The 26,817-nt window shown below is 48.4% G+C and overlaps 1 protein-coding gene across 3 annotated transcripts in view; it reads left to right on the top strand.

Annotated features, from left to right (window-relative positions):
• Window positions 1-24,803: 24,803 nt before the first annotated feature.
• The window catches only part of wdr91 (WD repeat domain 91), a 43,690-nt gene continuing 41,676 nt past the window's right edge, over window positions 24,804-26,817 (top strand). For 2 of the 3 annotated variants that reach the window (XM_052030425.1, XM_052030426.1), the window contains exon 1: window positions 24,821-25,112. In XM_052030425.1, coding sequence (XP_051886385.1) covers window positions 24,990-25,112 — 123 coding nt within the window. In that variant the 5' untranslated portion in view covers window positions 24,821-24,989. Of the gene's footprint in view, window positions 25,113-26,817 lie in introns of all 3 variants that reach the window. The other variant, XM_052030424.1, reaches the window with a different exon arrangement.

Raw genomic sequence — 26,817 nt, 5'->3', positions numbered from 1 at the left:
TCGTCACGTGTGTCCCCAGGTTAGGAGGAGATCATGTAGGCGACACACAGAGAGATACAAGAGTCATGAGGTTACCGTAGGAGGGGATTTTAACTTCCCCAGTATTAACTGGGATTGCCTTACAGAGATTCATAGATTCATACAGCATGGAAACATGCCCTTCAGCCCAACCCGTCCATGCTGACCAAGATGCCCATCTAAGCCAGTTCCATTTGCCTGTGTTTGGCCCATGTCCCTCTAAATCTTTCCTACCCACGTACCTATCCAAATGTCTTTTAGATGTTGTAATTGACCCCACCTCTACCACTTCCTTTGGCACCTCGTTCCGTATACCCACCACCCTCTGTGTGGAAGAACGTAGAGCAGGTGGATTTTTTTAAAGAGCCTCCAGGAAAGTTTTTTCAGCCAGGATGTGGATGGTCCTGTGGAGAAGAGGTAGCACAGGATCTAATCTTAGGGAACGTAGCTGGGCAAGTGTTTGAAGTGTCAGTGGGAGAGCATTTAGGAGATTGTGACCGTGACTCAGTGACTTTCAATGTAAAATGGAAGATGATAAGAGTGGTCTGGGAATTGGGGGAAGGCTGATTTCAATATGACAAGACAGTTGCTGGCAAAATTAGACTGGGAGCAGCTAGTTGCAGATAGGTCCAAAAAGTAGGAGTCATTCCAAAAGTGAAATAATGAGGGTTCCACGTCCAAGGAATCCTGCATATCAAGGGATATCAAGGGCTGGGTAAAGGGAAGAAAGGAAGCACATGGTAGGTACAGAGAATGGGAGGTAGAGAAAGGGAGGTACCTCAAAAATAAATTAGGAGGGCAAAGAGGGGCCATAAACTATCACTGGTGGACAAGATTAACGAAAATCCCAAAACATTTTATAGGCATGTTAAAGGCAAGAGGGTAACTAGTGAAAGAGTCGGGCCCAAAGCTTCTCACAGGAGGCAGGGTGGGACGGTGCAGTGTCAGCTTCTGTCTTTTTTCTTCCTCTCCTTTAATTTATTGAATTAACTCACATCTCTTCCCCTCATTCAGTGGAATCCCAGGCTTTTCACCCTGGATAAGGAAGCCTCTGGGCTACTCATAGAACATAGAACAGTACAGCACAGTACGGGCCCTTCGGCCCACAATGTTGTGCTGACCTATATAAATCTACTCTATGACCAACCTCACCCTTCCCTCCTACACAGCCCATAACCCTTCCTTTTTCTTATTTCCGTGAGCCTATCTAGGAGTCTTTTAAATGTCCCTATTGTATCATGCTCTACCAACACCCCCAGCAGAATGTTCCAGGCACCCACCACTCTCTCTGTAAAAACCCACCTCTGACATCCCCCCCTAAACTTTGCCCTTTAACTGGTGTCCTCTGGTATTGGCCACTGCCAACCTTGGAAAAAGGTGCTGGCTGTCCACTCTATCTATGCCTCTCATAATCTTATATACCTCTATCAAGTCACCGCTCATCCTGAATCTCTCCGAAGAGAAAAGCCCCAGCTTACTCAACCTTTCCTCATAAGACATGTTCTCTAATCCAGCCAGCATCCTGGTAAATCTCCACCGTACCCTCTCTAAAGCTTCCATATCCTTTCTATAATGAGGTGAGCAGAACTGAACACAATACTCCAAGTGTGGTCTAACCAGAGTTCTATAGAGCTGCAACATTACCTGGTGGTCTTGAACTCAATACCACGACTAACGAAGGCCAGCACACCATACGCCTTCTTAACGACCCCATTGACCTGCACAGCAACCTTGAGGGATCTATGGACTTGGACCCCTAGGTCCCTCTGTTGCTCTATACTGCTAAGAATCCTTCCGTTAACTTTGTACTCTGCCTTCCAGTTCAATCTTCCAAAGTGTATCATTTCACACTTGTCCAGGTTGAACTCCATCTGCCACTTCTCTGTCCAACTCTGCATCCTTTCTCTATCCTACGACAACCTTCTACACTATCCACAACACCTCCAACCTTCGTGTCATCTGCAAACTTACCAACACATCCCTCCACTTCCTTATCCAAGTCACTTATAAAAATCACAAAGGGCAGGGGTCCCAGAACAGATCCCCGCAGAACACCACTGGTCACCGACCTCCAGGCAGAATACTCTCCATCTACAACCACCCTCTGCCTTCAATGGGCAAGCCAAGTCTGAATCCACGCAGCCAAGTCTCCATGGATCCCATGCCTCATGACTTTCTGGATGAGCCTACCACGGGGAACCTTGTCAAATGCCTTACTAAAGTCCATATACACCACATCCACCACTCTACCTTCATCAATTAGTTTGCTCACCTCCTCGAAAAACTCTATTAGGCTTGTGAGGCATGACCTGCCCCTTACAAAGCCATGCTGACTATCCCAAATAAGACTATGCTTCTCCAAATGCTCATAAATCCTGACCCTAAGAATCCTCTCCAATAGTTTGCCCACCACTGACGTAAGACTCACTGGTCTATCATTCCCAGGATTACCCCTTTAACCTTTCTTGAACAAGGGAACAACATTTGCCATCCTCCAATCCTCTGGTACCTCTCCTGTGGCCAGGAAGGATGCAAATATCATCGTCAATGCCCCAGTAATTTCTTCCCTCGTTCCCGTAATAACCCGGGGTATACTCCATCCAGTCCCAGGGACTTATCTATCTTGATGTTTTTTTAGAAGCTCCAACACTGCCTCTTTCTTAACCTCAACATGCTCCAGCACATTAGCCTGTTCTATACTGACCTCAAGGTCCCTCTCCCTAGTGAACACTGAAGCAAGGTATTTGTTAAGGACTTCCCCTATCTCCAGGCACATGTTTCCCCCTTTATCCCTGAGAGGTCCTACCCTCACCCTCGTCATTCTCCTGTTCTTCACATACATATAGAATGCCTTGGGGTTTTCCTTAATCCTACTTGTGAAGGCCTTCTCATGTCCCCTTAGAGCTCTCCTAAGTCCCTTCTTAAGCCCCTTCCTGGATACCTTATAATTCTCAAGAGCCCTGCCTGATTTTTGCTTCCTAAACCTTAATTATGCTTCCTTCTTCCTCTTGACTAAATGTTTCACCTCTCTTGTCAACCATGGTTCCTTCATCCTTTCCCTGCCTCAGTGGGACAAACCTATCCAGAACCCCATACAAGTGGTCCCTAAACAGCCTCCACATTTCTGCTGTGCATTTCCCTGAAAGCATCTGTTCCCAATTTATGCTCCCTAATTCCTGCCTAATACCATCATAATTAGCTCTCCCCGAATCAAAAACTTTCCCATATTGTCTGCTCCTACCCTTGTCCATGGCTACGCTAAAGGTCAGGGAGTTGTGGTCACTATCTCTGAAATGCTTGCCCACCGAGAGATCTGTCACCTGACCAGGTTCATTGCCTAGTACAAGATCCAGCATGGCCTCTTCTCTAGTTGGCTTGTCCACATAATGTGTCAGGAATCCTTCCTGGACACACCTAACAAATTTTGTCCCATCTGAACCTTTTGCACTAAGGAGGTGCCAATCAATAGTAGGGAAGTTGAAGTCACCCATGACAACAACCCTGTTAGTTTTGAACCTTTCTAAAATCTGCCTACTTCTCTGCTCCTCGGTGTCCCGGTGGCTATTGGGGGGCCTATAGAATACTCCCAATAGAGTGATCACTCCCTTCCTCCTTCTGACTTCTACTCACACTAACTCCGTAGACGATCTCTCCACGACGCCCTCCCTTTCTGCAGCTGTGATACTATCCCTAATGAGCAATGCCACTCCCTCCCCCACCCCCTCCTTTTACCTCCCCCTTGATCCCTTTTGAAGTATCTAAACCCCGGAACATCAAGCAGTCAGTCCTGCCCTTGCGACAGTCAAATCTCTGTAATGGCCACAACAATGTAATTCCACGTGCTGATCCATACTCTGAGTTCATCACCTTTATTCTTAATACTTCCCACATTAAACACATTTCAACCCATCCAACTGACTGCGTTTATGCCCTATCCACTGCCTATCCTTCCTCACGGTCTCTCTGCACACTGCATCTACCTTTAACACCAAGTGCTCCATCATCTGATTTAACACTGGTTCCCATCCCCCTGCCTACCTAGTTTAAACCCTCCCCAACAGCAAACCTGCTCGCAAGGACATTGGTCCCTCTCGAGTTCAGGTGTAACCCGTCACTTTTCTACAGGTCCCACCTTCCCCAGAAGAGATTCAAGTGATCCACAAATCTGAAACCCTGCCCTCTGCACCAACTCCTCAGCCACACGTTTGTCTGCCGTATCTTCCTATTCTTTCCCTCCCTGGTGTGTGGCACAGGTAGCAATCCAGAGATTACCACCCTTGGGGTCCAGTTTTTTAGCTTCCTTCCTAACTCCCTGTATTCCCTCTTCAGGACCTCATCCCTTTTCCTATCTATGTTGTTGGTACCGATGTGGACCACGACTTCTGGCTGCTCACCCTCCCCCTTAAGAATACCGTGGACTCGATCCGAGACGTCTCTGACCCTGGTATCTGGGAGGCAGAGGCAGCGTACCATCTGGCAGTCTCGTTCTCATCCACAGAATCTCCTGTCTGTTCCCCGAATCAATGAATCCCCTATCGCTATTGCTCTCCACTTCTCCCCCCCTTCCCACCTGTGCCACAGAGCCAGACTCGGTGCCAGACACCTGGCCGCTGTAGCTTTCCCCTGGTAGGTCCCCCCCCCCCCAACAGTACCCAATATGATATGCTTGTTATTGAGGGGACGGCCACAGGGGTACCCTGCACTGACCGCCTATTCCCATTCCCTCTCCTGGCGGTCACTCAGCTACCTGTATCCTGCAACCCAGGTGTGACTGCCTGCCGGTAACTCCCGTCTATCATCTCCTCAGTTTCCCAAATGATCCAAAGGTCATCCAGTTCCAGCTCCAGTTCCCTAACATGGTCTGTAAGGATAAGATAAGGTCTTTATTAGTCACAAGTACATCGAAACACACGGTGAAATGCATTTTTGTCTAGAATGTTCTGGGGGCATCCCGCAATTGTCGCCACGCTTCCGGCGCCAACATAGCATGCCTACAACTTCCTAACCTGTACGTCTTTGGAATGTGGGAGGAAACCGGAGCACCCGGAGGAAAGCCACGCAGACATGGGGAGAACATACAAACTCCTTACAGACAGCAGCGGGAATTGAACCCGGGTCGCTGGCGCTGTAATAGCGTCGTGCTAACCGCTACAGGCACCTGGATGTACTTCTTGCAGGTGTAGTCATCAGGGACATCAGGTCTCCCTGATTTCCCACACCCTGCAAGAGCAGCATACCACTGCCCTGACTGCCATTCCCACTGCTCTAACTGTGCAATAAGAAAGTAAGAAAGAGACCTTTACCAGAATCTCACCTTAGCCTCTGCTCACTTCCTTTTCTTGCCAAAATCTCTTCAGCCAAAGCCTCACGGTCCCAATCTAATACTGACCACTCCAAAACTGCCCACTCCAATGCTGACCCCTCCGCTTGACCCTGACTTCTTTTTATTGGATGCGCCAATTAGCTAATCAGTCAAGCAATTATTAACTAACAAAATGCAAGTGTGTCTCTCGCTCCAAGTCCTGGCTCCTGCTCTGTGAAACACAACTCACACTCCATGGGACATGGTTACAAGAAAGGAGGCCAGTCATTTAAGATGAAGATGCATAGAATTTTCCTTTCACTGAGGGTGGTGAATCTTTGGGATTCCCTATCCTGGAGGGTTCTGGAATCTAGTTCATTCAAACTATTTAAGGACGATGTCAATAAATTTTTGAAAGATCGTGGGATTGAGGACTATGGGGAACTGGCACAGAAGAGGAGATGAGGCCTGGGGTAGATCAGCCACGATCATATTGAATGGTGGGACAGGTTTGACGGACCTATTACTGCTCCCATTTTTCTTAAAAATATTAAAAAGACTGCAGATACTGGAATTCTGAAATAAAAGCAGAAAGTGCTGGGTCAGGCAGCAGCTGTGGAGAGAGAAGCAGCTATCGTTAGCGATGAGGAACCTTTTATTGGACCTGAGAAAGAGCGAAACAAATTAGTCTCGGTGGCAGTGAAGGTGGGGGAAGGCGATAGGTGGAACAAAGGGAATTTCTCAGATAGACTGGTGGCAGGTGGGAGGTGGGATCAGGTAAAGCCAGTAAGGCTGTGTAATTTGTTGCTGATGTGGGTTCTGACATCCTGGGACATGCCCAGCAGGGCAGACAATAGACAGAGAGGAAAGGATAGCAGACAAAGATGTTTCTTATACAGTAGGAGGAAAGAACATGTGATCTAAAGTCTGAGAATTTAACATTGAGCCCAGAAGGCTGCAACATGCCCAGACAGAATATGAGGCGCTGTTCTTTGAGCTTGCATTGTGCCTCATGATGACAGTGCAGGACGCCACAGACAGAGAGATCAGAGTGGGAGTGGAATGGGGAATTAAAGTGACAGGTAACGGGGACCTCGGTGTGGCTCTGGTGGATTGAGTGTAGGGTTCTGCATAGTGATCACCTACACTGCATTTGGTTTCTCCGAGGCAGAGGAGACCACACTGTGAACACTGAATGCAGGACACATGGTTGGAAGAAGTGCAAGTGGATCATTATTTCACCTGGAAAGAATGTTTGTGTTTTTGTGTACTTCAGATATAAATTACACCCTTGTAGATTTAGACTAATTAATACTCCAAACACCTGAGCCACTCCTAACCCACAGGCAAGCCACTTAATTAACTGCATAGTTAATTAACTGCATGGTTGTGGACTCAGCCAGTTCTATCATGGGCACAACCCTCCCCACCACTGAGGGCATCTTCAAGAGGCGGTGCCTCAAGAAGACGGCATCTATCACTAAGGACCCTCACCATCCGGGACATGCCCTCTTCTTTTTACTACCATGAGGGAGGAGGTACAGGAGCCTGAAGACCCACACTCAACAGCTTTTTCCCCTCCGCCATTAGATTTCTGAATGGACAATGAAGCCATTTCACGACCTCATTATTCATTTTTTTGCGTGACTTATTTGTCTTTGTAATTTATAGTAATTTTATGTCTTTGTACTGTAGTGCTGCTGCAGAACAACAAATTAAACGTCACCTAAGTCAGTGATAATAAATCTGAATCTGATTCTGATTCTGAAAACATGATTTCCAAAAGAATTGTAAAGCAAAATCAGTTTGTCAAAAGCGTTGAGCAACATCTTTTAATCTTCTGGACAAACATTGTTAGGAAAAGGGACATTTAAGATTACTCCCCAGTTATTCTAATCTATCTTCCAAAATACCAATTGCAAACTCCCAACTTGCAGAATTGGCCCGGAGAGACAGAGGAGCAGGGGGTCCCTCACAGGTACAGGCTAACTGTTTAAAAAGCTCGTGTGTTTTCGTGGGCTTTTTCTTGCAGAATCGGCCCGGAAACACCCAGCTTCCCCGATGGCCACATCTGCGCCAGGTGCACCGAGATGCAGCTCCTTAGAGACCATGTTAGGAAACTGGAACTGCAGCTTGATGACCTATGACTTATTAGGGAAAGTGAGGAGGTGATAGACAGGAGCTACAGGGAGGTAGTCATCCCTAGGCTACAGAAGTCAGATAACTGGGTGACTGTCAGGAGAGGGAAGGGAAATGCCCAGATAGTGGAACGCACCCCTGTGGCCGTCCCCCTCAGCAATCAGTATATTGTTTTGGATGCTGTTGAGGGGGATGACCTGACAGAGGGCGGCCACAGTGACCGGGTCTCTGGTGCTGAGCCTGGCTCTGTTGTGCAGAAGGGAAGGAGGGAGAAGAGGAATGCAGTAGTCAAAGGGGATTCCATAGTGAGGGGAACGGGCAGGAGATTCTGTGAGCCTGATAGAGTCACCCGCATGGTGTGTTGCCTCTCAGGTGCCAGGGTACGGGGTGTCTCGGATCGGGTCCAGAGTATTCTGAATGGAGAGGGTAAGCAGCCAGAAGTCCTGGTACCTGTTGGTACCAATGACATAGGTAGAAATAGGGAGGTGGTCCTGAAGAGAGAATTCAGGGAGTTAGGAAGGAAGCTGAGAAGCAGGATTTCCAGGGTAGTAATCTTAGGATTGCTGCCTGTGCCACATGCTAGCGAGGGCAAGAATAGCAGGATCAGGTAGATGAATGCATGGCTGAGAGACTGGTGCAGGGGGCAGGGCTTCAGATTCTTGGATCATTGGGATCTCTTCTGGGGCAAGTATGACCTGTACAAAAAGGATGGGTTACACCTGAACCAGAAGGGGACCAATATCCTAGCGGGCAGGTTTAATAGAGCTGCTAAACTAATTCGGCGGAGGGGATGGGAACTGGAGTGATAGGGCTGAGGAAGGGGAAAACAGTAATAAATCAAAGATAGCGTGCAGTAAAAATGACAGGAAGGACAAGCAGGTGATGGGGCAAATTTGCAATCAGTGGGATGAGTTGCAGTGCAATAGAGTTGCAGTGCAATCAAAGCAAAAAGTACCAAATACTGGACTTAAAGTATTATACTTAAATGCACACAGCATAAGAAATGAGGTGGATGATCTTGAAATACAGCTACAGATTGGCAGGTATGACGTTATGGCCATCACTGAGACGTGGCTAAAGGATGGATGTCATTGCGAGCTGAACGTCTGAGGATACACAGTGTATCGGAAGGATAGGCAGGTAGGCAGAGGGGGTAGCGGGGCTTTGCTGGTAAGAAATAACATTAAATCATTAGAAAGAGGTGACATAGAATCAGGTGGTGTAGAATCTTTATGGGTTGAGTTAAGAAATTGCAAGGGTAAAAGGACCCTAATGGCAGTTATATACAGGCCTCCAAACAGCTGCTGTGATGTGGACTACAAATTACAACAGGAAATAGAAAAGGCTTGTCAGAAGGGCAATGTTATGATAATCGTGGGGGATTTTAACATGCGAGTGGATTGGGAAAATCAAGTTGGTACTGGATCTCAAGAGAGAATTTGTAGAATGCTTATGAGATGGCTTTTTAGAACAGCTTGTTGTTGAGCCCACTAGGGGATCAGCTGTACTGGATTGGGTATTGTGTAATGTACCAGAGGTGATTAGAGAGCTTAAGGTGAAGGAACCCTTAGGAGACAGTGATCACAACATGATTGAGTTCACTTTGAAATTTGAGAAGGAGAAGCCAAAATCCAATGTGTCGGTACTTCAGTGGAGTACGGTGGCATGAGAGAGGAACTGGCCAAAGTTGACTGGAAAGGGACACCAGCGGGAAGGACGGCAGAGCAGAAATGGCTGGAGTTTCTGTGAGAAGTGAGGAAAGTACAAGACAGATATATTCCATAAAAGAAATTTTTGAATGGAAAAAGGACACAACCGTGGCGGACAAGAGAAGTCAAAGCCAAAGTAAAGCAAAGGAGAGGGCATACAAGGAAGCAAAAATTAGTGGAAGATAAAGGATTGGGAAGCTTTTAAAAATTTACAAAAGGCAACTAAGAAAGTCACTGGGGAGGAAAAGATGAACTATGAAAGGAAGCGAGCAAATAATATCAGAGAGGATACTAAAAGCTTTTTCAACGAAATAAAGAGTAAAGGACAGGTGAGAGTAGATATAGGACCGATAGAAAACAGTGCTGGAGAAATTGTAATGGGAGACAAGGAGATGGCAGAGGAACTGAATGAGTATTTTGCATCAGTCTTCACTGAGGAAGACATCAGCAGTATACCGGACACTCAAGGGTGTCAGGGAAGAGAAGTGTGCGCAGTCACAATTACAACAGAGAAGGTACTCAGGAAGCTGAATTGTCTAAGGGTAGATAAATCTCCTGGACCAGATGGAATGCACCCTCGTGTTCTGAAGGAGGTGGCTGTAGAGATTGCGGAGGCTTTAGTAATGATCTTTCGAGAATCAATAGATTCTGGCATGGTTCCGGAGGACTGTAAAATTGCAAATATCACTCTGCTATTTAAGAAGGGTACGAGGCAGCAAAAAAAGGAATTATAGACCTGTTAGCCTGACATCGGTGGTTGGGAAGTTGTTGGAGTCGATTGTCAAGGATGAGGTTACGACGTACATGGAGGCACATGACAAGATAGGCTGAACTCAGCATGGTTTCCTTAAAGGAAAATCCTGCCTGACAAACCTATTGCAATTTTTTGAGGAAATTACAAGCAGGCTAGACAAAGGAGATGCAGTGGATGTTGTGTATTTGGATTTTCAGAAGCCCTTTGACAAGGTGCTGCACATGAGGCTGGTACACAAGATAAGAGCCCATGGAATTACAGGAAAGTTACGAGCATGGATGGAGCATTGGCTGATTGGCAGGAATCAGAGAGTGGGAATAAAGGGATCCCATTCTGGTTGTCTGCAGGTTACCAGTGGTGTTCCACAGGGGTCCGTGTTGGGGCCGCTTCTTTTTACGTTGTATATCAACGATTTGGATTATGGAATAAATGGCTTTGTGGCTAAGTTTGCCGATGATACAAAGATAGGTGGAGGGGCGGGTAGTGTTGAGGAAATAGGGAGTGTGCAGAAAGACTTGGATAGACTAGGAGAATGGGCAAAGAAGTGGCAAATGAAATACAACGTTGGAAAGTGTATGGTCATGCACTTTGGTAGAAGAAATAAATTGGCAGATTATTATTTAAATGGGGAGAAAATTCAAAATTCAGAGATGCAAAGGGACTTGGGAGTCCTCGTGCAGGATACCCTAAAAGTTAACCTCCAGGTTGAGTCGGTGGTGAAGAAGGCGAATGCAATGTTGGCATTCATTTCTAGGGGAATAGAATATAAGAGCAGGGATGTGATGTTGAAGCTCTGTAAGGCATTGGTAAGACCTCACTTGGAGTACTGTGTGCAGTTTTGGGCTCCTTATTTAAGAAAGGATGTGTTGACATTGGAGATGGTTCAGAGAAGATTCACTAGAAAGATTCCAGGAATGAGAGGGTTAACGTATGAGGAATGTTTGATGGCTCTTGGGCTGTACTCCTTGAAGTTCAGAAGAATGAGGGGGGAACCTCATAGAAACATTTTGAATGTTAAAAGGCCTGGACAGAGCAGATGTTGCAAAGTTGTTTCCCATGGTAGGGGAGTCTAGTACTAAAGGGCATGACTTCAGGATTGAAGGGTGCCCATTCAGAACAGAGATGCGGAGAAATTTCTTTAGCCAGAGAGTGGTGAATCTGTGGAATTCGTTGCCACGGGCGGGTGTGGAGGCAAAGTCATTGGGTGTATTTAAGGCAGAGATTGATAGGTATCTGAGTAGTCAGGGAATCAAAGGCTATGGTGAGAAGGCAGGGGAGTGGGGCTAAATGGGAGAATGGATCAGCCCATGACAGAATGGCGGAGCAGACTTGATGGGCCGAATGGCTGACTTCTGCTCCTTTGTCTTAGGGTCTTATGGTCTTAAGTACACACTAATCACCAATTCCCCCAAATGTTAATTTCTCACTGAGTTCTTTCAGCATTTTGTGGGTTGCTTAAAATGTGACATCTGCACATCGACCAAAACATCAATTTCCAAAATTTCTCACATTCCAAACTGATCTATGATATGGCTCGGATTATATGACCTGTTTGTTGTCCGGTTCTGGACATAATGGAACATAGAACATTACAGCGCAGTATAGGCCCTTTGGCCCACAATGTTGTGCCGACATTTTATCCTGCTCTAATATCAATCTAACCCTTCCCTCCGACATAGCCCTCCATTTCTCTATCATTCATGTGTCTATCTAAGAGGCCCTTAAATGTCCATAATGTATCTGCCCCCACAACGGCAGCTGGCAGTGCATTCCACGCACCCACCACTCTCTGTGTAAAAAATTTACCTCTGACATCCCCCTTATATCTTCCTCCAATCACCTTAAAATTATGCCCCCTCATGTTCGCCATTTTCGCCCTGGGAAAAAGTCTCTGACTGTCCACTCGATCTATGCCTCTTATCATCTTGTACACCTCTATCAAGTCACCTCTCATCCTCCTTCTCTCCAAAGAGAAAAGCCCTAGCTCTCCAATCCAGGCAGCATCCTGGTAAATCTCCTCTGCACCCTCTCTAAAGCATCCACATCCTTCCTATAATAAGGTGACCAGAACTGAACACAATACTCCAAGCTGTGATCTAACCAGAGTTCTATAGAGCTGCACCTTGCAGCTGTTGAACTCAATACCCCGACTAATGAAGGCCAACACGCCATACGCCTTCTTAACAACCCTATCAACCTGCGTGGCGACCTTGAAGGATCTATGGACGTGGACCTGTTCCTCCACACTGTTAAGAGTCCTGCCATTAACCGTGTATTCTGCCTTCAAATTCAATCTCCCGAAATGTATCACTTCACACTTTACTGGGTTGAACTCCATCTGCCACTTCTCAGCCCAGGTCTGCATTCTATCAATATCCTGTTGTAATCTACAGCAACCTTCTACACTATCCACAACACCACCAACCTTTGCATCATCAGCAAACTTACCAACCCACCCTTCCACATCCCCAACCAAGTCATTTATAAAAATCACAAAGATTTACCACAGCTGCAGCAGCAGATTTGGGTACCACCACCCCCGTTACGATTTCCTGAATAAGGTGATGGCGTACTCCTGTATTGTGATATTCCCCTTCCACAACCTCTCAGTTGCCCTCCTTCTCAAACTTCATTTCCCCACACGACGTCCTGTGTATTTTCTTTGAGGGGAAACGTTCTGCTCCTGATGCCTTCCTGGATTTAGAACGTAACTCCTACACTTCCTTCCCACTCGGAACATTCTACACAATATCCATGTCTCACTGTGGCTCTCGTCAGTAGGGTCAAAACTATCACAGGTCTGTTGGGAATTTTCATTTGAATGTGAGGCTAAAGTACTAATCCAGCACGGTCTCTTTATTTTAAATAAACTTTGTCTATTTATGTTTGGACCATAAACCCCTTCAAAAAGAAGTCATAAATGGTTTACAAATGCTCTGGACTGTTCTTCTGTTCATTGTTTACACCTATTTAATCTTGACGTAGGGCGTCCCCTGCTAAATAGCACAAATGATAAAACTGCCCTTTTCTTACTGTCTACGGAACCTCCACCTTGTTTCCCGACGGTGCAGTGAGGCTGAAAGCACAGCTGAATAAGACAACCATTGTTGACATGACGCTCGACAGCTGTGGCAGGGCTTGCACAATATAACTTCTTACAGGGCGAGATCGGGTTGTATAAGTGGCAACGACCCATCACTCCCGGATGAGCTCGATGCCTTTATGCACGCCTTGATGGGGAGAACTATGACACATCCACATGAGCCCTCACAACTCTGGATGACCCTGTAATCTCAGTCTCTGAGGCCGACATCTGGGCATCCTTCAAGAGGGTGAACCCACGAAAGGCGTCTGGGCTAGACGGCATACCTGGCCGAGTCTTAAAGATCTGTGCGGACCAACTGGCTGGACAATTTACAGACATATTCAACCTCTCGCTTCTGCGGCCTGAGGTTCCCATCTGTTTCAAAAAGGCATCTGTTGTACCAGTGCCCAAGAAGAGCGTGGTGACCTGCCTCAATGACTACCATCTGGTGGCACTTACATGAACAGTAATGAAGTGCTTTGAGAGGCTGTTATGGCGCGTCAACTCCTGCCTCAGAGATGACCTGGATCCACCAATTTGCATATCACCCCAACAGGTCAACAGCAGATGCGATTTCTCTGGCTCTTCACTCTGCTCTGGACCATCTGGACAACAGGAACACATACGTCAGGCTGCTGTTCGTTGACTACAGCTCAATGTTCAACACAGTCACCCCATCCAAACTCATCATCAAGCTTCAAGACCTGGGCCTCTGTACCTCCCTCTGCAACTGGATCCTCGACTTCCTCATTGGCAGACCTCAATCAGTGAGGATTGCTAACAGCATCTCATCCTCTCTGACCATCAACACAGGTGCACCTCAAGGCTGCATACTTAGACCCCAGCTCTACACCCTATACACACATGACCGTGTGGCTAAGCACATCTCAAATTCACCGACGCATCACCGTTGTTGGACGTATCACAGATGTTGCTGAGTCAGCGTCATGTGCAGTAGGACAACTGGTTGAGCAGTGCCACAACAACCACCTCTCGCTCAACGTGAGTAAAACTAAAGAACTGATTGTTGACTTCAGGAAGGGGAAGGAGGGTGAACATGCGCCAGTCTATACTGGGGGATTGGTAGTAGAGAGGGTCAGCAGCTTTAAATTCCTGGGCTTTAACATATTGGATGACCTGTCCTGGGCCAAGCATGCAGATGCAATCATAAGGAAAGCGCACCAGCGTCTTTACTTTCTTAGAAGGTTAAGGAGGTTCGGCTTGTCACTGAGCACTCTAACAAACTTCTACAGAGGTACTGATGTACTGTTGGTACTGCAATTCAAATTCACATCCAAATGTAAGAGAGTAGTGGAGTCAGCCCAATAAGTCATGGGCACATCCTTCCCCACCATCGTTGGTATCTACAGGAGGCACTGCCTCAAGAAAACAACATCTATCAATGAAAATCCCCAACGTCTAGGCTGTGCCATCTTCTCACAGCTACCATCGGGCAGGAGGTACAGAAGCCTGAAGACCCACACCACCAGGTTCAAGAACAGTTACTTCCCTTCAACTGTTCAGTTCTTGAACCAACCTGCACAAGTCTAATTACTCCCTCAGTATTGCAACACCATAACTACTTTGACCACTTTGCACTACAATGGACTTTGTTTTTCTTGTTCTAATTGTCTCCTTTTTTGTAAAAACTGTGTTTAATAATTTTTCTTGTGTACATTTCGTATCTGATTCTATGTGCCTGTGATGCTGCCGTAAGTTTTTTCATTGCACCTGTGCATACATGTAAATTGGTAAATTATTGTCACATGTACCGAGATACAGTGAAAAGCTTTGTTTCGCATGCCATCCACACAGATTATTTCATCAAATCAGTGCATTGAGATAGTACAGGGATAAACAATAACAGAATGCAGAGCAAAATGTTACAGTTACAGAGAAAGTGCAGTGCAGGCAGACAATAAGGTGCAAGGCAGTGACGAGGTAGATTGTAAGGTCAAGAGTCCATCTTATCCTACTAGGGGACGTGTGGCAGAAATGGCACATTCTCTTCTTACCTTTGACCCATCCACCGGTGGATCTGCTCTCCCCTCCTCCCCTGCACCTGCCTATCACCATCTCTTACCTGCATCTACCTATCACCACCTTGTGCCCACCCCACCTTCCCTCTTTTGTCCACCTATCACTGCTCTGCTTTTCCCTCCTATATTGGGCTTTCCCTTTTCCTATCTCCAGTCCTGAAGAAGGGTCCTGACCCGAAACGTTGACTGTCTGCTTTTCTCCACGGATGCTGCCTGGCCTGCTGAGTTCCTCCAGCATCATCGTGCTTCTCATCTAGATTCCAGCATTTGCAGTCCTTTGTTTCTCTAGTTATTTGAGATATGGCCCACTACGGTGGTGTCATCTGCAAATTTGTAGATGGAGTTCGAGTAGAATTTGGCTATGCAGTCGTGACTGTATAAGAGTAGAGTAGGGGGCCGAGGATGCAGCCTTGTGGGGAACCAGTGTTGAGAATAATCGTGGCGGAGGTGTTGCTGCCTTTTCTCACTGATTGTGGTCGGTTTGTTCGGAAGTCAAGGATCCAGTTGCAGAGGGAGGTGTTGAGTCCCAGGAGTTTGGTGATGAGTTTGCTTGGAAACTCATGTACCTGTGCATGTGACAATAAATTTGACTTCGATTTCATTTCCCCATCATTTAGTCCATACAGCACTCACAGACTGCAGACAAAATCGAATAATTGATGTGGACTTGGATGTGGTTTAAAGATCGGAATTTTCTTTGCCATCTCCGCCAGCGCGGTGATCAAAAGGGGGGTTTCATAATGCACTGCTCCCTCTCGTTCATTTGGGAATGTCCTAGCCAACAATAAGGGATTCATTGGTAAGGACTGGGGTTGTGCAAACTTCTCAGAATGTTGTCCTGGAGGACTCCTGTAATCCTCATCCAGATTATACCCACCACTTAACAAAGCCCAATCTACATCTTCCCCACCCTCACCACATCCTGCCTTCGTTGTACAGGCACACATGTATCCCCTTTCAATACTAAGCTGCTATTTCAGCATTTCAGTTTCCTGATGGCTTTTAGGATGGTTGGCACCCTTCTCACTTTTGGCCTGCTTATTCTTATGGAGGACTTTTACTGCTGCTTGCAAACCATTACATTTACTTTCTAATTTTTGGTTTTCCTCCTCTAATCCATTTGTTTTGTCACCAACGGTTGTTTTTATCAAAATTCTTTCTCAGCACTAGCCTGAAACGGACTCACTTGAAATAGATTCATCTCCCCTTTCCTATTCTCCTGCTCCCACCAAGACTTATGTTTTAAAATTTCATTCCTACTTTCTTCTAGTTGTTGTTTCAGTTCCCTAGTCTCTTCCTTTGTGGCCTCCAATTCCTGTAACGCACATACAACTGTAGTTGGTTCACTCGATTCTCTAGCTCTTTTGGAAAAACAAAGGACTGCAGATGGTGGAATCTAGATGAAAAACACGATGATGCTGGGGGAACTCAGCAGGCCAGACAGCATCCGTGGTGAAAAGCAGGTGGTCAATGTTTCAGGTCAGGACCCTTCTTCAGGACTTCCAAGTGAATTGGAGAGCTGAGTGAAAATTAGTGGCGGTTCCAAGTTAATTGGAAAGCTGAAGAAGGGTCCTGACCCAAAACGTTGACCGCCTGCTTTTCTCCACAGATGCTGCCTGGCCTGCTGAGATCCTCCAGCATCACAGAGCCACTGGCGTGCTTTCTTCATGATTATATCAATGTGTTAGGCCCAGGATAGATCCTCTGAGATATTGACACCCAGGAACATGAAGCTGCTCACCCTTTCCAACATTCAAACCATTCTTTCCACAAGATGTCAATTCCCAAAACATCCACGTGTTTGTTCTGTTTTTGGGATAGCTCACAGTGGGATGTTCACAGGGTATAAAGCTATCTCAGCTATGTCCTCACTTGATACTAACCAAGTGTCAATGACATGACCTTCCTTCCCTGTGCTTCATCATTCTGTGGTTTCCAGCATCTCTTCCTAGCCAGCAGAGCGTCCTCCCTGAGGTTGATGGGATACTTGACATCTCCCGGGGTGCTACATGAGTTTCCTCTGGGTGCTCCAATTTCCTCCCACATATTGGGGAGGGAAGGTTAATTGGCCTGACTGTAGGTGAGCAGTAGAATTGATGGGAATGTTGGGACAATAGGTTACAAGGAAAGTTAGTGCAGAATGGGATTTCTCCGTTAGTCAGCATTGTCTTGATGGGTGAACGGTCTCCTTCCACGGAAATATGGAATTGTTTTCTGTTGTCGCAACATTCCTTTATCCAGAATTGGCAGAGAGCATTTCGTCATGTTAGGTTTGCCCTGACGTTTGTGGAAGAGACAACCTTCCACATTGTCAGGTACACCAGTGCTGAAACTGCTCCAGAACAGCTTATATGGGGGCATGACTAATTCTCGGATGCTGGTCTTCGTGCTACAGTTGGGATGATGTCTTGTGCCACAGCCATTGCTGTATCCAGTGCACAGTTGTACCAAGGTTAAGCAGGATTGTTCGCAAATCCGATAGAAATAAGCCTTGCACACGCAATGCTGCACACAACACACTTCATTGCTGAATTACAACAAGTGGTATTTTTCTCAGGAGCATGCCTGAGCCCATTTAACTGCAGCGCCCCACTCCAATCAGTCCACGGCGTCAGTCGCGACCTAACCTGTGGTGAGTCCGAATCCAAGAGACCTCACCACCGGTGTGCTCACTCTTTTATACCCTGGTCACTTCTCTCTGCCCCTACCTGGGTCGATCCTTCTCCAGGTCGACCCATCACGTGACCATTGCCTCGGGCACTGCAGACTCATGTCTGCAGAGACAATACCTTGGTTACTGAGCACCCAGGTCACCCTTCCCCCTCACACACTCACACATTTGATCCAGCAATTGTTCCTTGCATTCTCTGGCTGACATTTCAGGATTCTTACAACATGCACTCACCCACTTCTTCTGGATCATGCAATGAAAAGAAATGGCCACAGAATGGGACCAGAGGAGGAATCCAAAAGTGCATCATCTACTTGGGATCTCTGGCTGAAATGGTTGCAAAACATTTCCTCATTGTCCCTGATATTCGTATGCCAGGCTCAAGCACCATTGAAGATGAGGTTTCACTTGGACCCTACTCCTCCAATTATCTGTTTCATTGTCCAATCATTCAGGACTAGATCTGACATCTGAAGAACACTGGTCTAATCGGTTGGCTGTGGTATCTCTGTTGCGTGTTGCTTTCTGACACCTCATTTCTCTCTATACTTGGTGCTACTCTCAATATGCCCTGTGGCACCTCTCATTTAACCAGGGTTACTGCCCGGCTTCATTACGGGGGGAACAACAAGCCATGACATTACAGACTGTGCTTGAACACAATCCTGCTTCAGTTGATGGCCCAAGAGCTCTGTAAAGATCTCCAGAAAAGTGGGGGAAATGTACCCAGGGACCAGCCTCTTGCCCCATCGTCCGAAACACTTCCCCCAGGGACCACCCCACATGGAAACCCCAGAGGTTACCCCAGGGACTTACCCTGCCACCATGGCCTTGCCCATCACCTCTCAGGGACCACCATTTCATCCTGTCTTGAAGCTTCTTTTGGGAGGATATTACACATTGATCCAGTGTCAAGTTGAAATGTGCGTAGTAACCACGATCTGCATCTCCCCGTTACCAGTCACTTCAATTCCCCCTCCCACACTATCACTGATATGTTAGTCCTCGGCCTCCTCCACTGCTAGGAGAATTCCAAGCGCAAACTGGAGGAACAGCACCTCATTTTCCGTCTTGGAACCTTGCAGCCTAATGGCATCAACATTGAATTTTCTCTCTTCAGGTAATCCCCATCCTCCTTCCCCACAAACCCCCTCCCACCCTCCATGCTTCTTCTCTTCTTCCCCTTCCTAGCCCCCTTTTTTTCTTCTCTCTCCTTCCCTTTGACCCATCCCCCGGTGGATCTGCTCTCCCCTCCTCCCTCGCACCTGCCTATCACTAGCTCTTACTTGCATCTACCGATCACCACCTTGTGCCCACCCCGCTTCCCCTCTTCTGTCCACCTATCACTGCCCTGCTTTTCTCTCCTATATATTGGGCTTCCCCTTTCCCTATCCTCAGTCCTGAAGAAGGGTCCTGACCCGAAACATTGACCACCTGCTTTTCTCCACGGATGCTGCCTGGCCTGCTGAGTCCCTCCAGCATCATCATGGTTTTCATCTAGATTCCAACATCTGCAGTCCTTTGTTTCTCTGAAATGTGCATCGACCCTGGGTATGCATGCACCAAGTGTCATTCCATGCTGAAGTTCTATCTGACCCAAGCATTCCAGTCATTAAGTTATACAGCACAGAAACAGGCCCTTCGCCCCACTGAGTCTGTACTGACCACCAAGCACCCATCTACAATCATCCTATTTTAATTCTCTTCACATTCCCATCAACTCTCCTAGGATTCTAACACTCACACACACACCAGGGGCAACTTATACTGGCCAGTAAGCCTTTCACCCTGCATGTCTGGCGTACCCAGGGGAAACCACACGGCCACAGTTAGAACGTGCAAACTCCACATAGGCAGCACCCGAGGTCAGGATTGAACCCAGCTCACTGGAGCTGGATCTGTGTGGCAAAAGCACGATCAACTGTGTCACTGTGCTGCTCCTTTTTTTATATATCATTACAAAGGAAAGGCCTGGCCATGTTCCTCCCAGATCAAAGTCATGTTTATTGTCATATGCACAAGTACATGTGTGCACAGGTGCAATGAAAAACTTACTTGCAGCAGCATCACAGGCACATAGCATCATATAAGCAGCATTCACAAGAACAACATAAATTGAACATAAATTATACACAAGTTTTGCAAGAAAAAACACAATTAGAACAAAAAACTAAAGTCCATTTTAGTGCAAAGTGATCATAGTGGTCACAGTGTTGCTAACCTGTAGTGATTAGGATTGAGCCGGTTGGTTCAAGAACCAAATGGTTGAAGGGAAGTAGCTGTTCTTGAACCCGGCAGTGTGGGACTTCAGGCTTCCATACCTCCTGCTTGACGGTAGCTGCGAGAAGATGGACTTTGTAGAGCATTCAGTCCAGAAGAACTGGTCTGACCAAAAGTCAATCAGGCAGTGGTCTGCACAGAAAGTCTTCTGTGAGGGAGATGGTGAATCCTAACAGAGGGTTCCCCAGAGCAGACCCTCAAAGTCTTTTGGCAGAATGCCTCACCAGCAGAACATTCAAACACGACCTTGCTTGGCTGGTGGTGAAAAGAGCCCTCTCTATCAGACCCTCCATATACAGCTGGGGTATCTGACACCACACTCTCCCCTCGAGGCAGTCATATTGTGAACGAGAGCATCATTTACCTACTTATGGAAAGTGTGTTTGCCAAAAAGATCTGAAATAGGTGCAGTGCTCTTTGATGGAGTTCATAGAGTCATAGAGCACAGAAACAGGCCCTTCGGCCCAACACGTCCATGCCAACCAAGATGCTCATCTAAGCTAGTCCCATTTGCCCGCTTTTGAACCTCTTGAACCTTTCCGATCCACGTACTTGCCCCGAACATCGCTATTGTATGGGCTGTTCCCAGGACGTCAACTGCTGCTGGTAGGTCACCGGTCTGGCGGAAGACACCCTCTGCCATGCCCGAAACTCACTCTATAAGGTCCAAGATTATGTGCTGCGAGATACTCTGAAACTTGGCTATTCCTGCAAAGGTTCTCTGGCGAGAAGCCACAGTTGAAACCTTCCCACCACTCCATTATGAGGGGACAGAACCTGTGGGAAAACTCATAGACTATTTGCTCAAGAAAACTGATGTCATTCTTACCTGGTGTAAATGGGAACATATGATGTCCTATATATTTGCCAATGTTATCAATGAGACAATAGTTTTCAGATGAAAATGTGACAATGGATGCCCAGTTGTGGTCTGAAAGCTGGAGCGAGAAACAAACTGCTGGAGGAACAGCGCGTTGAGCAGCATCTGTGGAGGGAAATGGACAGTCGAAATTTTGGGTCTGGTCTGAAAGATAGAGGGGAGATAGTCAGTGTGAAGAGGTGAGGGGGAAGGGGCAGAGCGAGAGCTGGCAGGTGATAGGTGGATCCAGGAGAGGAGGGATGACAGGTAGATGGAGGAGGGAAGGGTGGAAAGAGTGGCAGAGGCTGGGGGGGTGGGGGGTTATTGGTGGAGGCAGCAAGTGGGTTCTGGTGACGGAATCTGATAGGAGAGGAAGGTGGAGCATGGAATCACATAAGGGTGGTGGGGTGGGCAGTGGGGAACAGTAGGGGGAGAGGACCCAGTGGTAGGAGTGTGTGGGTGATTGGAAGATGGCGTGGGTGGAGGAGGGGAAGGAAACAGGGTGATCAGGGGCTACAGTGAGGTAGGGTGGGTGCAGGAGGAACTGGGTAAATCAGGAGGAGAGAAAAGGGACAGGGGGGAAGCAGGTTACCTCAAATTGGGTGAAGCTATTTTTAGAATTTGGGAATACCTAGTTTGGCACAATGGTTTTAACAGACAATATGATGGAGGGTGCCCTTAGAGTGAAGACAAGTCTTTGTCTCCACAAGGCTTGGTCTACATCATTCCTATCAATGCTGTTGGGGACAAATGCATTTCATGGAGAAATAGGGAGATACAGGAAGGAAATAGGCCCTTCAGCGCATCGAGTCCGCACTGACCATCAAGCACCAATCCAACACTAATTCCATTTATTCTCCCCACATTCTCATCAATAGCCCCCAGATTCTACCACTCACCTACATACCAGAGGCAATTTACAATGACCAATTAACTAACTGACCTGCGCATCTTTGGAAACCAGAGCACCCAGAGGGAACCTACACAGTCACAGGGAGAATGTGCAAACTCCACACAGACAGGACCCGTAGTCAGGATTGAACCCGGGTCTCTGGAGCTGTGAGGCAGCAGCTCTACTGGCTGCACCATATGCTGCCTTTATCTGTAGCAGGTCTGGGAGTGCCAACTGGTCTGGGAGTGACCTGGCCTTGTTTGGATCCAGTGCCTCAGCTGATGCTGGACGGTGTGCCACTTTCATCCACCTCTCTCTAAGCCAGGTTTCAGCCATCAACACTACTTCATGTTCCCATATGGTTCGTTTCTCCTGCATCTCACAACTTGATCAATTGAACTCTGTAACAAAACTCCCCAAATCTAACATAAATTTATTTGCATTTTCTATGATAACATCTTATTCTGTATTATTTTTAACTCTCCCAGTCCTCTTTTATTTCTTTCTGCAACTAACGCTTGTAATGGATTGTAAACCCTTTGCTTCCAATCTCAATCCTTGGATCCTGGCTTAAATTCTACTCCAGAGACTTGAACACAAAATCCCAGGGAGCATGAAAACCTTGGGAGAGTGTAGGTCCCTGTAGGGATCAGTATGGTCACCTATACAGTGTGTGGAGCCATGGGAAACTGCAAGGTCTTCAATGAATACTTCTTGTCTGTATTCACCATAGAGAAGGACATGAAAACTAGTGAGTTCAGGGAGGGTGACAGTGATATCTTGGAGCATATCAACATTACAAAGGAGGCACTGGATGTCTTGAAATGCATAAAGGTGGATAAATCCCTGGGACCTGACCAGATGGATCCTAGGAAGTTGTGGTAAACATTTGCTGGGCTCTGGCAGAGATTTCTGTATCTTTGTTAGCCACAGAGGACTGCTGGAAATCACAGGGGGTATGCGGGTTTGGAATTTTAGTGACTGAGCAAGAGGGTGGTTTCTGGAGGACATCCCATGTAGTCTCTGAGGGAGCTGTCTTGCTGATGGTCCCCGAGGGGCTGTTTGAGTGACAGGGTGAGAGGGTAGTCTCCGGAGGTGATCCTGGTGATGGGTAGGGCAGATCACAGAATTTTACAGCATGCAACCAGGCCATTCTGCCCAACTCATCTATGCCAACCTGTGGCCACCCACCTGTACTAATCCATCATCCAGCACTTGGCCCCAAATGTGTCCTGTTGCAGGGTTTTGACCCGAAACGTCGACAATTCCGTTCCTTCCACAGGCGCTGTTCAAGCTGCTGAGTTCCTCCAGCAGATTGTGTGTTGCTCCGGTCTTCTATACCTCGGTTATTCAAGTGATCATCCAGAGTGGGGGTTGGTCTGGTAATGGACATGGTCTGGGGATGGGTATGGGGGGAGGGTAGCCTGGGGATTGGTGTGGTCTGGTGATGGGGGTCTCTGGTGATGGAGCATAGGGGATGGGTGATGGGGTGTGGGTAGGGTGATGGGGGTGAAGGGGTTTAGGGGGATGATGGGGACTGCAGTGGGAGAGATGGGGAAGGGGCAGTGATGAGGTGGGGAGCATGGGGTGTGGGGGTGATAGATTGTGGTGGGGATGCAGTGGGGTGGGTGATGGGGTGTGGGGGTTAATGGAAAGTGGGGGTGATGGGGCTATGGGGAGTGATGGGGTGGGAGAGATGGGGGTGTGGGAGGTGATAGGGTGTGGTGTGGGATGTGGGGGAGATGGGGTAATGGGAAGTGGGAGTGATGGGGGTGTGGGGGGTGATAGGGTGTGGTGTGGGATGGTGTGAGGGGGAGGTTGGGGATGGGGTGGGTGATAGGGTGTGGTGGGAGATGGGGTGTGGGGGAGGTGGGGTGTGGAGATGGGGTGAGTGATGGGGAGGGGGTGTGATGGGATGTGGGGGCTGGGATGGGTAATGGGGTGTGGGTAGGGTGGTGATAGGGTGTGTGGGTGGGAATGGGGGATGATTGCCGGGGGGGGGGGTAATGGGGTGTGGAGGTGATGGGGTGTGGGTGGGGGGGGGTTGATAGGGTGTGGGGGGGTGTGGGTGGGAGTGGGGGGATGACTGGCTGGGGGGTAATGGGGTGTGGGGGGGGTGTAGGGGGTGTGGGTGGGAGTGGGGGGGATGACTGGCCGGGGGGGTAATGGGGTGGTGATAGGGTGTTGGGGGGTGTGGGGTGTGTAGGGGGTGTGGGTGGGATGACTGGCTGGGGGGCAATGGGTGGGGTGGTGATAGGGTGTGGGGGGGTGTAGGGGGAGTGTGGGTGGGAGTGGGGGAGTGTGGGTGGGAGTGGGGGGGATGACTGGCCGGGGGGGTAATGGGGTGTGGGTGGGGTGGTGATAGGGTGTGGGGGGGGTGTAGGGGGAGTGTGGGTGGGAGTGGGGGGGGTGTGGGTGGGAGTGGGGGGGATGACTGGCTGGGGGTTAATGGGGTGTGGGTGGGGTGGTGATAGGGTGTTGGGGGGTGTGGGGTGTGTAGGGGGTGTGGGTGGGATGACTGGCTGGGGGGCAATGGGTAGGGTGGTGATAGGGTGTAGAGGGTGTGTAGGGGGAGTGTGGGTGGGAGTGGGGGGGATGACTGGCCGGGGGGGTAATGGGGTGTGGGGGGTGGTGATAGGGTGTGGGGTGTGTAGGGGGGATGACTGGCTGGGGGGTAATGGGGTGTGGGTGGGGTGGTGATAGGGTGTTGGGGGGTGTGGGTGGGATGACTGGCTGGGGGGCAATGGGTGGGGTGGTGATAGGGTGTGTAGGGGGAGTGTGGGTGGGAGTGGGGGGATGACTGGCTGGGGGGTAATGGGGTGTGGGGGTGGTGATTGGGTGTTGGGGGTGGGATGACTGGCTGGGGGGCAATGGGTGGGGTGGTGATAGGGTGTGGAGGGGGAGTGTGGGTGGGAGTGGCGGGGGGGGTGTGACTGGCTGGGGAAGGGGGTTGGGGGTCCCGTTGGTTTGGCGGGACGCTCGATCCTCGGTGCGTCCGTTGAGAAGGCGGCACCTCATTGGTCGCCCCTCTCCACGTGACACGGGCATGCGCTTTGGGTCAGCTGACTGAGGCCTGCAATTGGTGGGTTGATGCCGGACCGGGGGGGGGAGGGGGTGAATGAGTGACCGCGGCCGGAGCCTCGGATGTCCTGGCGCTGCTGCTGACCCGGCCCGGTGCGGCGCCTGTTTCTTCGGGTGTGTGCCAGCCGCGGCAGGGAGCCCGGCCCCGGGTTGAGGAGCCATGGCCTCGGCGGTGGAGCGCACTGACGAGCTGGTCCGCGAGTACCTGCTGTACAGGGAGTTCACCGGTACCCTGAAGGTGCTGGACGCCGAGATGAAGGCGGATAAGGAGAAGGGATGCCGAGTGAGTGGACGGTCAATGGTGGCACTGACGGGATCTGTTTCCCCCACCCCCCCCACCCGCATCACCCCCTCTGAACCGGAGCAGCGAGGACCAACACCGCCGTTGTCATTAACCAGTGAGCCAGGCCAAGTGTTGTTGTCTGCACAACTGACCTGTCCCTCGCTGTCCTTCTCGGCCGTTGCTCCTCAGGTAGAGCCTGAGGGGCAACGTTTTCACCCAGAGAGTGGTCGGTATGTGGAATGAGCTGCCAGAGGAAGTGGTTGAGGCGGGTCTAATGTACCAGCTCTAATGTACCAACGTTTAAAAGGTACTTGGACAGGTACATATGGATAGGAAAGGCTTAGAGGGATATGGACCAAACGCGGGCAAATGGGACTAGCTTAGGTGGGAATTTTGGTCGGCATGGACCAATTGGGTTGAAGGGCCTGTTTCCGTGCTGCATGAGTCTATAAGACGGGAACTGATCTTTCTTCAGCCCCTCAGTACCCCAGCCTTGCGCAGCCTGCCTGTCCATCATCACAATGGTCTTGCAACCCACTCAAGGTGGATTATCACAGTGGATCCTTGGCTTGCTCTAATCCCACGGAACTCACTTCTTCCTACTTTTATTTTCCCCTCTTGTGTGGTTTTCATCCACCTGTATCTGCAACACTTCTGATGCCTTACATTAGCTTGAACCTTTGCAGTTACCTGAACCAAACCATCTAATTTTTGCCATGGATGTCCATTCTCTCTGCACATCCTTCACCCACTCAGATGGTTTCAGGGCCCTGCTTTGAACAGAGACTTAACCAGGCACTGTCCACTGCCATGTCCAACTGGGCTAAACTCATTTTCACATTGAACACCTTTGATTCCAATCACTTGCTCCTCACTCCAGATAGGATGTTGCTTTTGAAACCGGTGTCCAAGCTATGCCTATTTCTTTTTTAAACTCTCCATTATGGGTACCTTACATGTTTCCTGCATTGGAAAACCTCGTCAGCTTTGCGGCCAATCTCCACCCTGTTTTTACCTCCATGTGGTCACCTCTAACTTTTCTGTTCCTTGGTTTGTCCCTCTCTGTTACATGGATTAGACTAGCATCTACTACAGGCCAATTGACTCCCCCAATTACCATGACTATCATATCCGCTTCCTGTATTCTGTTCTCCCATTTCTCTGACACTGATGTAATGATACCACTACTTCCACTTTGCCTTTTATCTGAATGAGTTCTCTTCTGACAGACAGAAAAAGAACCTCGATTGTGTCCATTCCATTTCTTGCACCTCTGCTCGCACTCTTCCCCCGACGCCCAGAATCTGGAATGGATCTTCTGGTCCTTGCTCGCTGTTTCATCAACCTTCGCATTCTGTGAATCTCCTCCACCTCTGATGTGTCACCACTAGATGTATCTTCCATTCTCTTCCCTTTTCAGTGTTGCGAAGGGACTGTTCCCTCTGGTTCACACTTCCAATTCCATGAATGCCCACTTCCCTTGAGACCTTCCTGTGCAGCTCCAGGAGATGCGTGTAGTACCTTTGGAAAGAGAAACCGAGTTAGCATTTTCAGTTCTGAGACCCAGCTCTTTCTGTTTTTATTTCAAATTTTCAGCATCTGCAAGTTTTTTAAATTTTATTTTTGATGCTGTATTTTCTCTTTCGCCTTCTTCCTTCCTATGGTTCCATAGTGTTCTTCCACTTGAAGAACATTTGCTGCTCTC

The sequence above is a fragment of the Pristis pectinata genome, chromosome 15 (assembly GCF_009764475.1).
Source record: "Pristis pectinata isolate sPriPec2 chromosome 15, sPriPec2.1.pri, whole genome shotgun sequence".
Taxonomy (NCBI): Eukaryota; Metazoa; Chordata; class Chondrichthyes; order Rhinopristiformes; family Pristidae; genus Pristis; species Pristis pectinata.
This window is presented reverse-complemented; position numbering and strand designations above follow the sequence as displayed.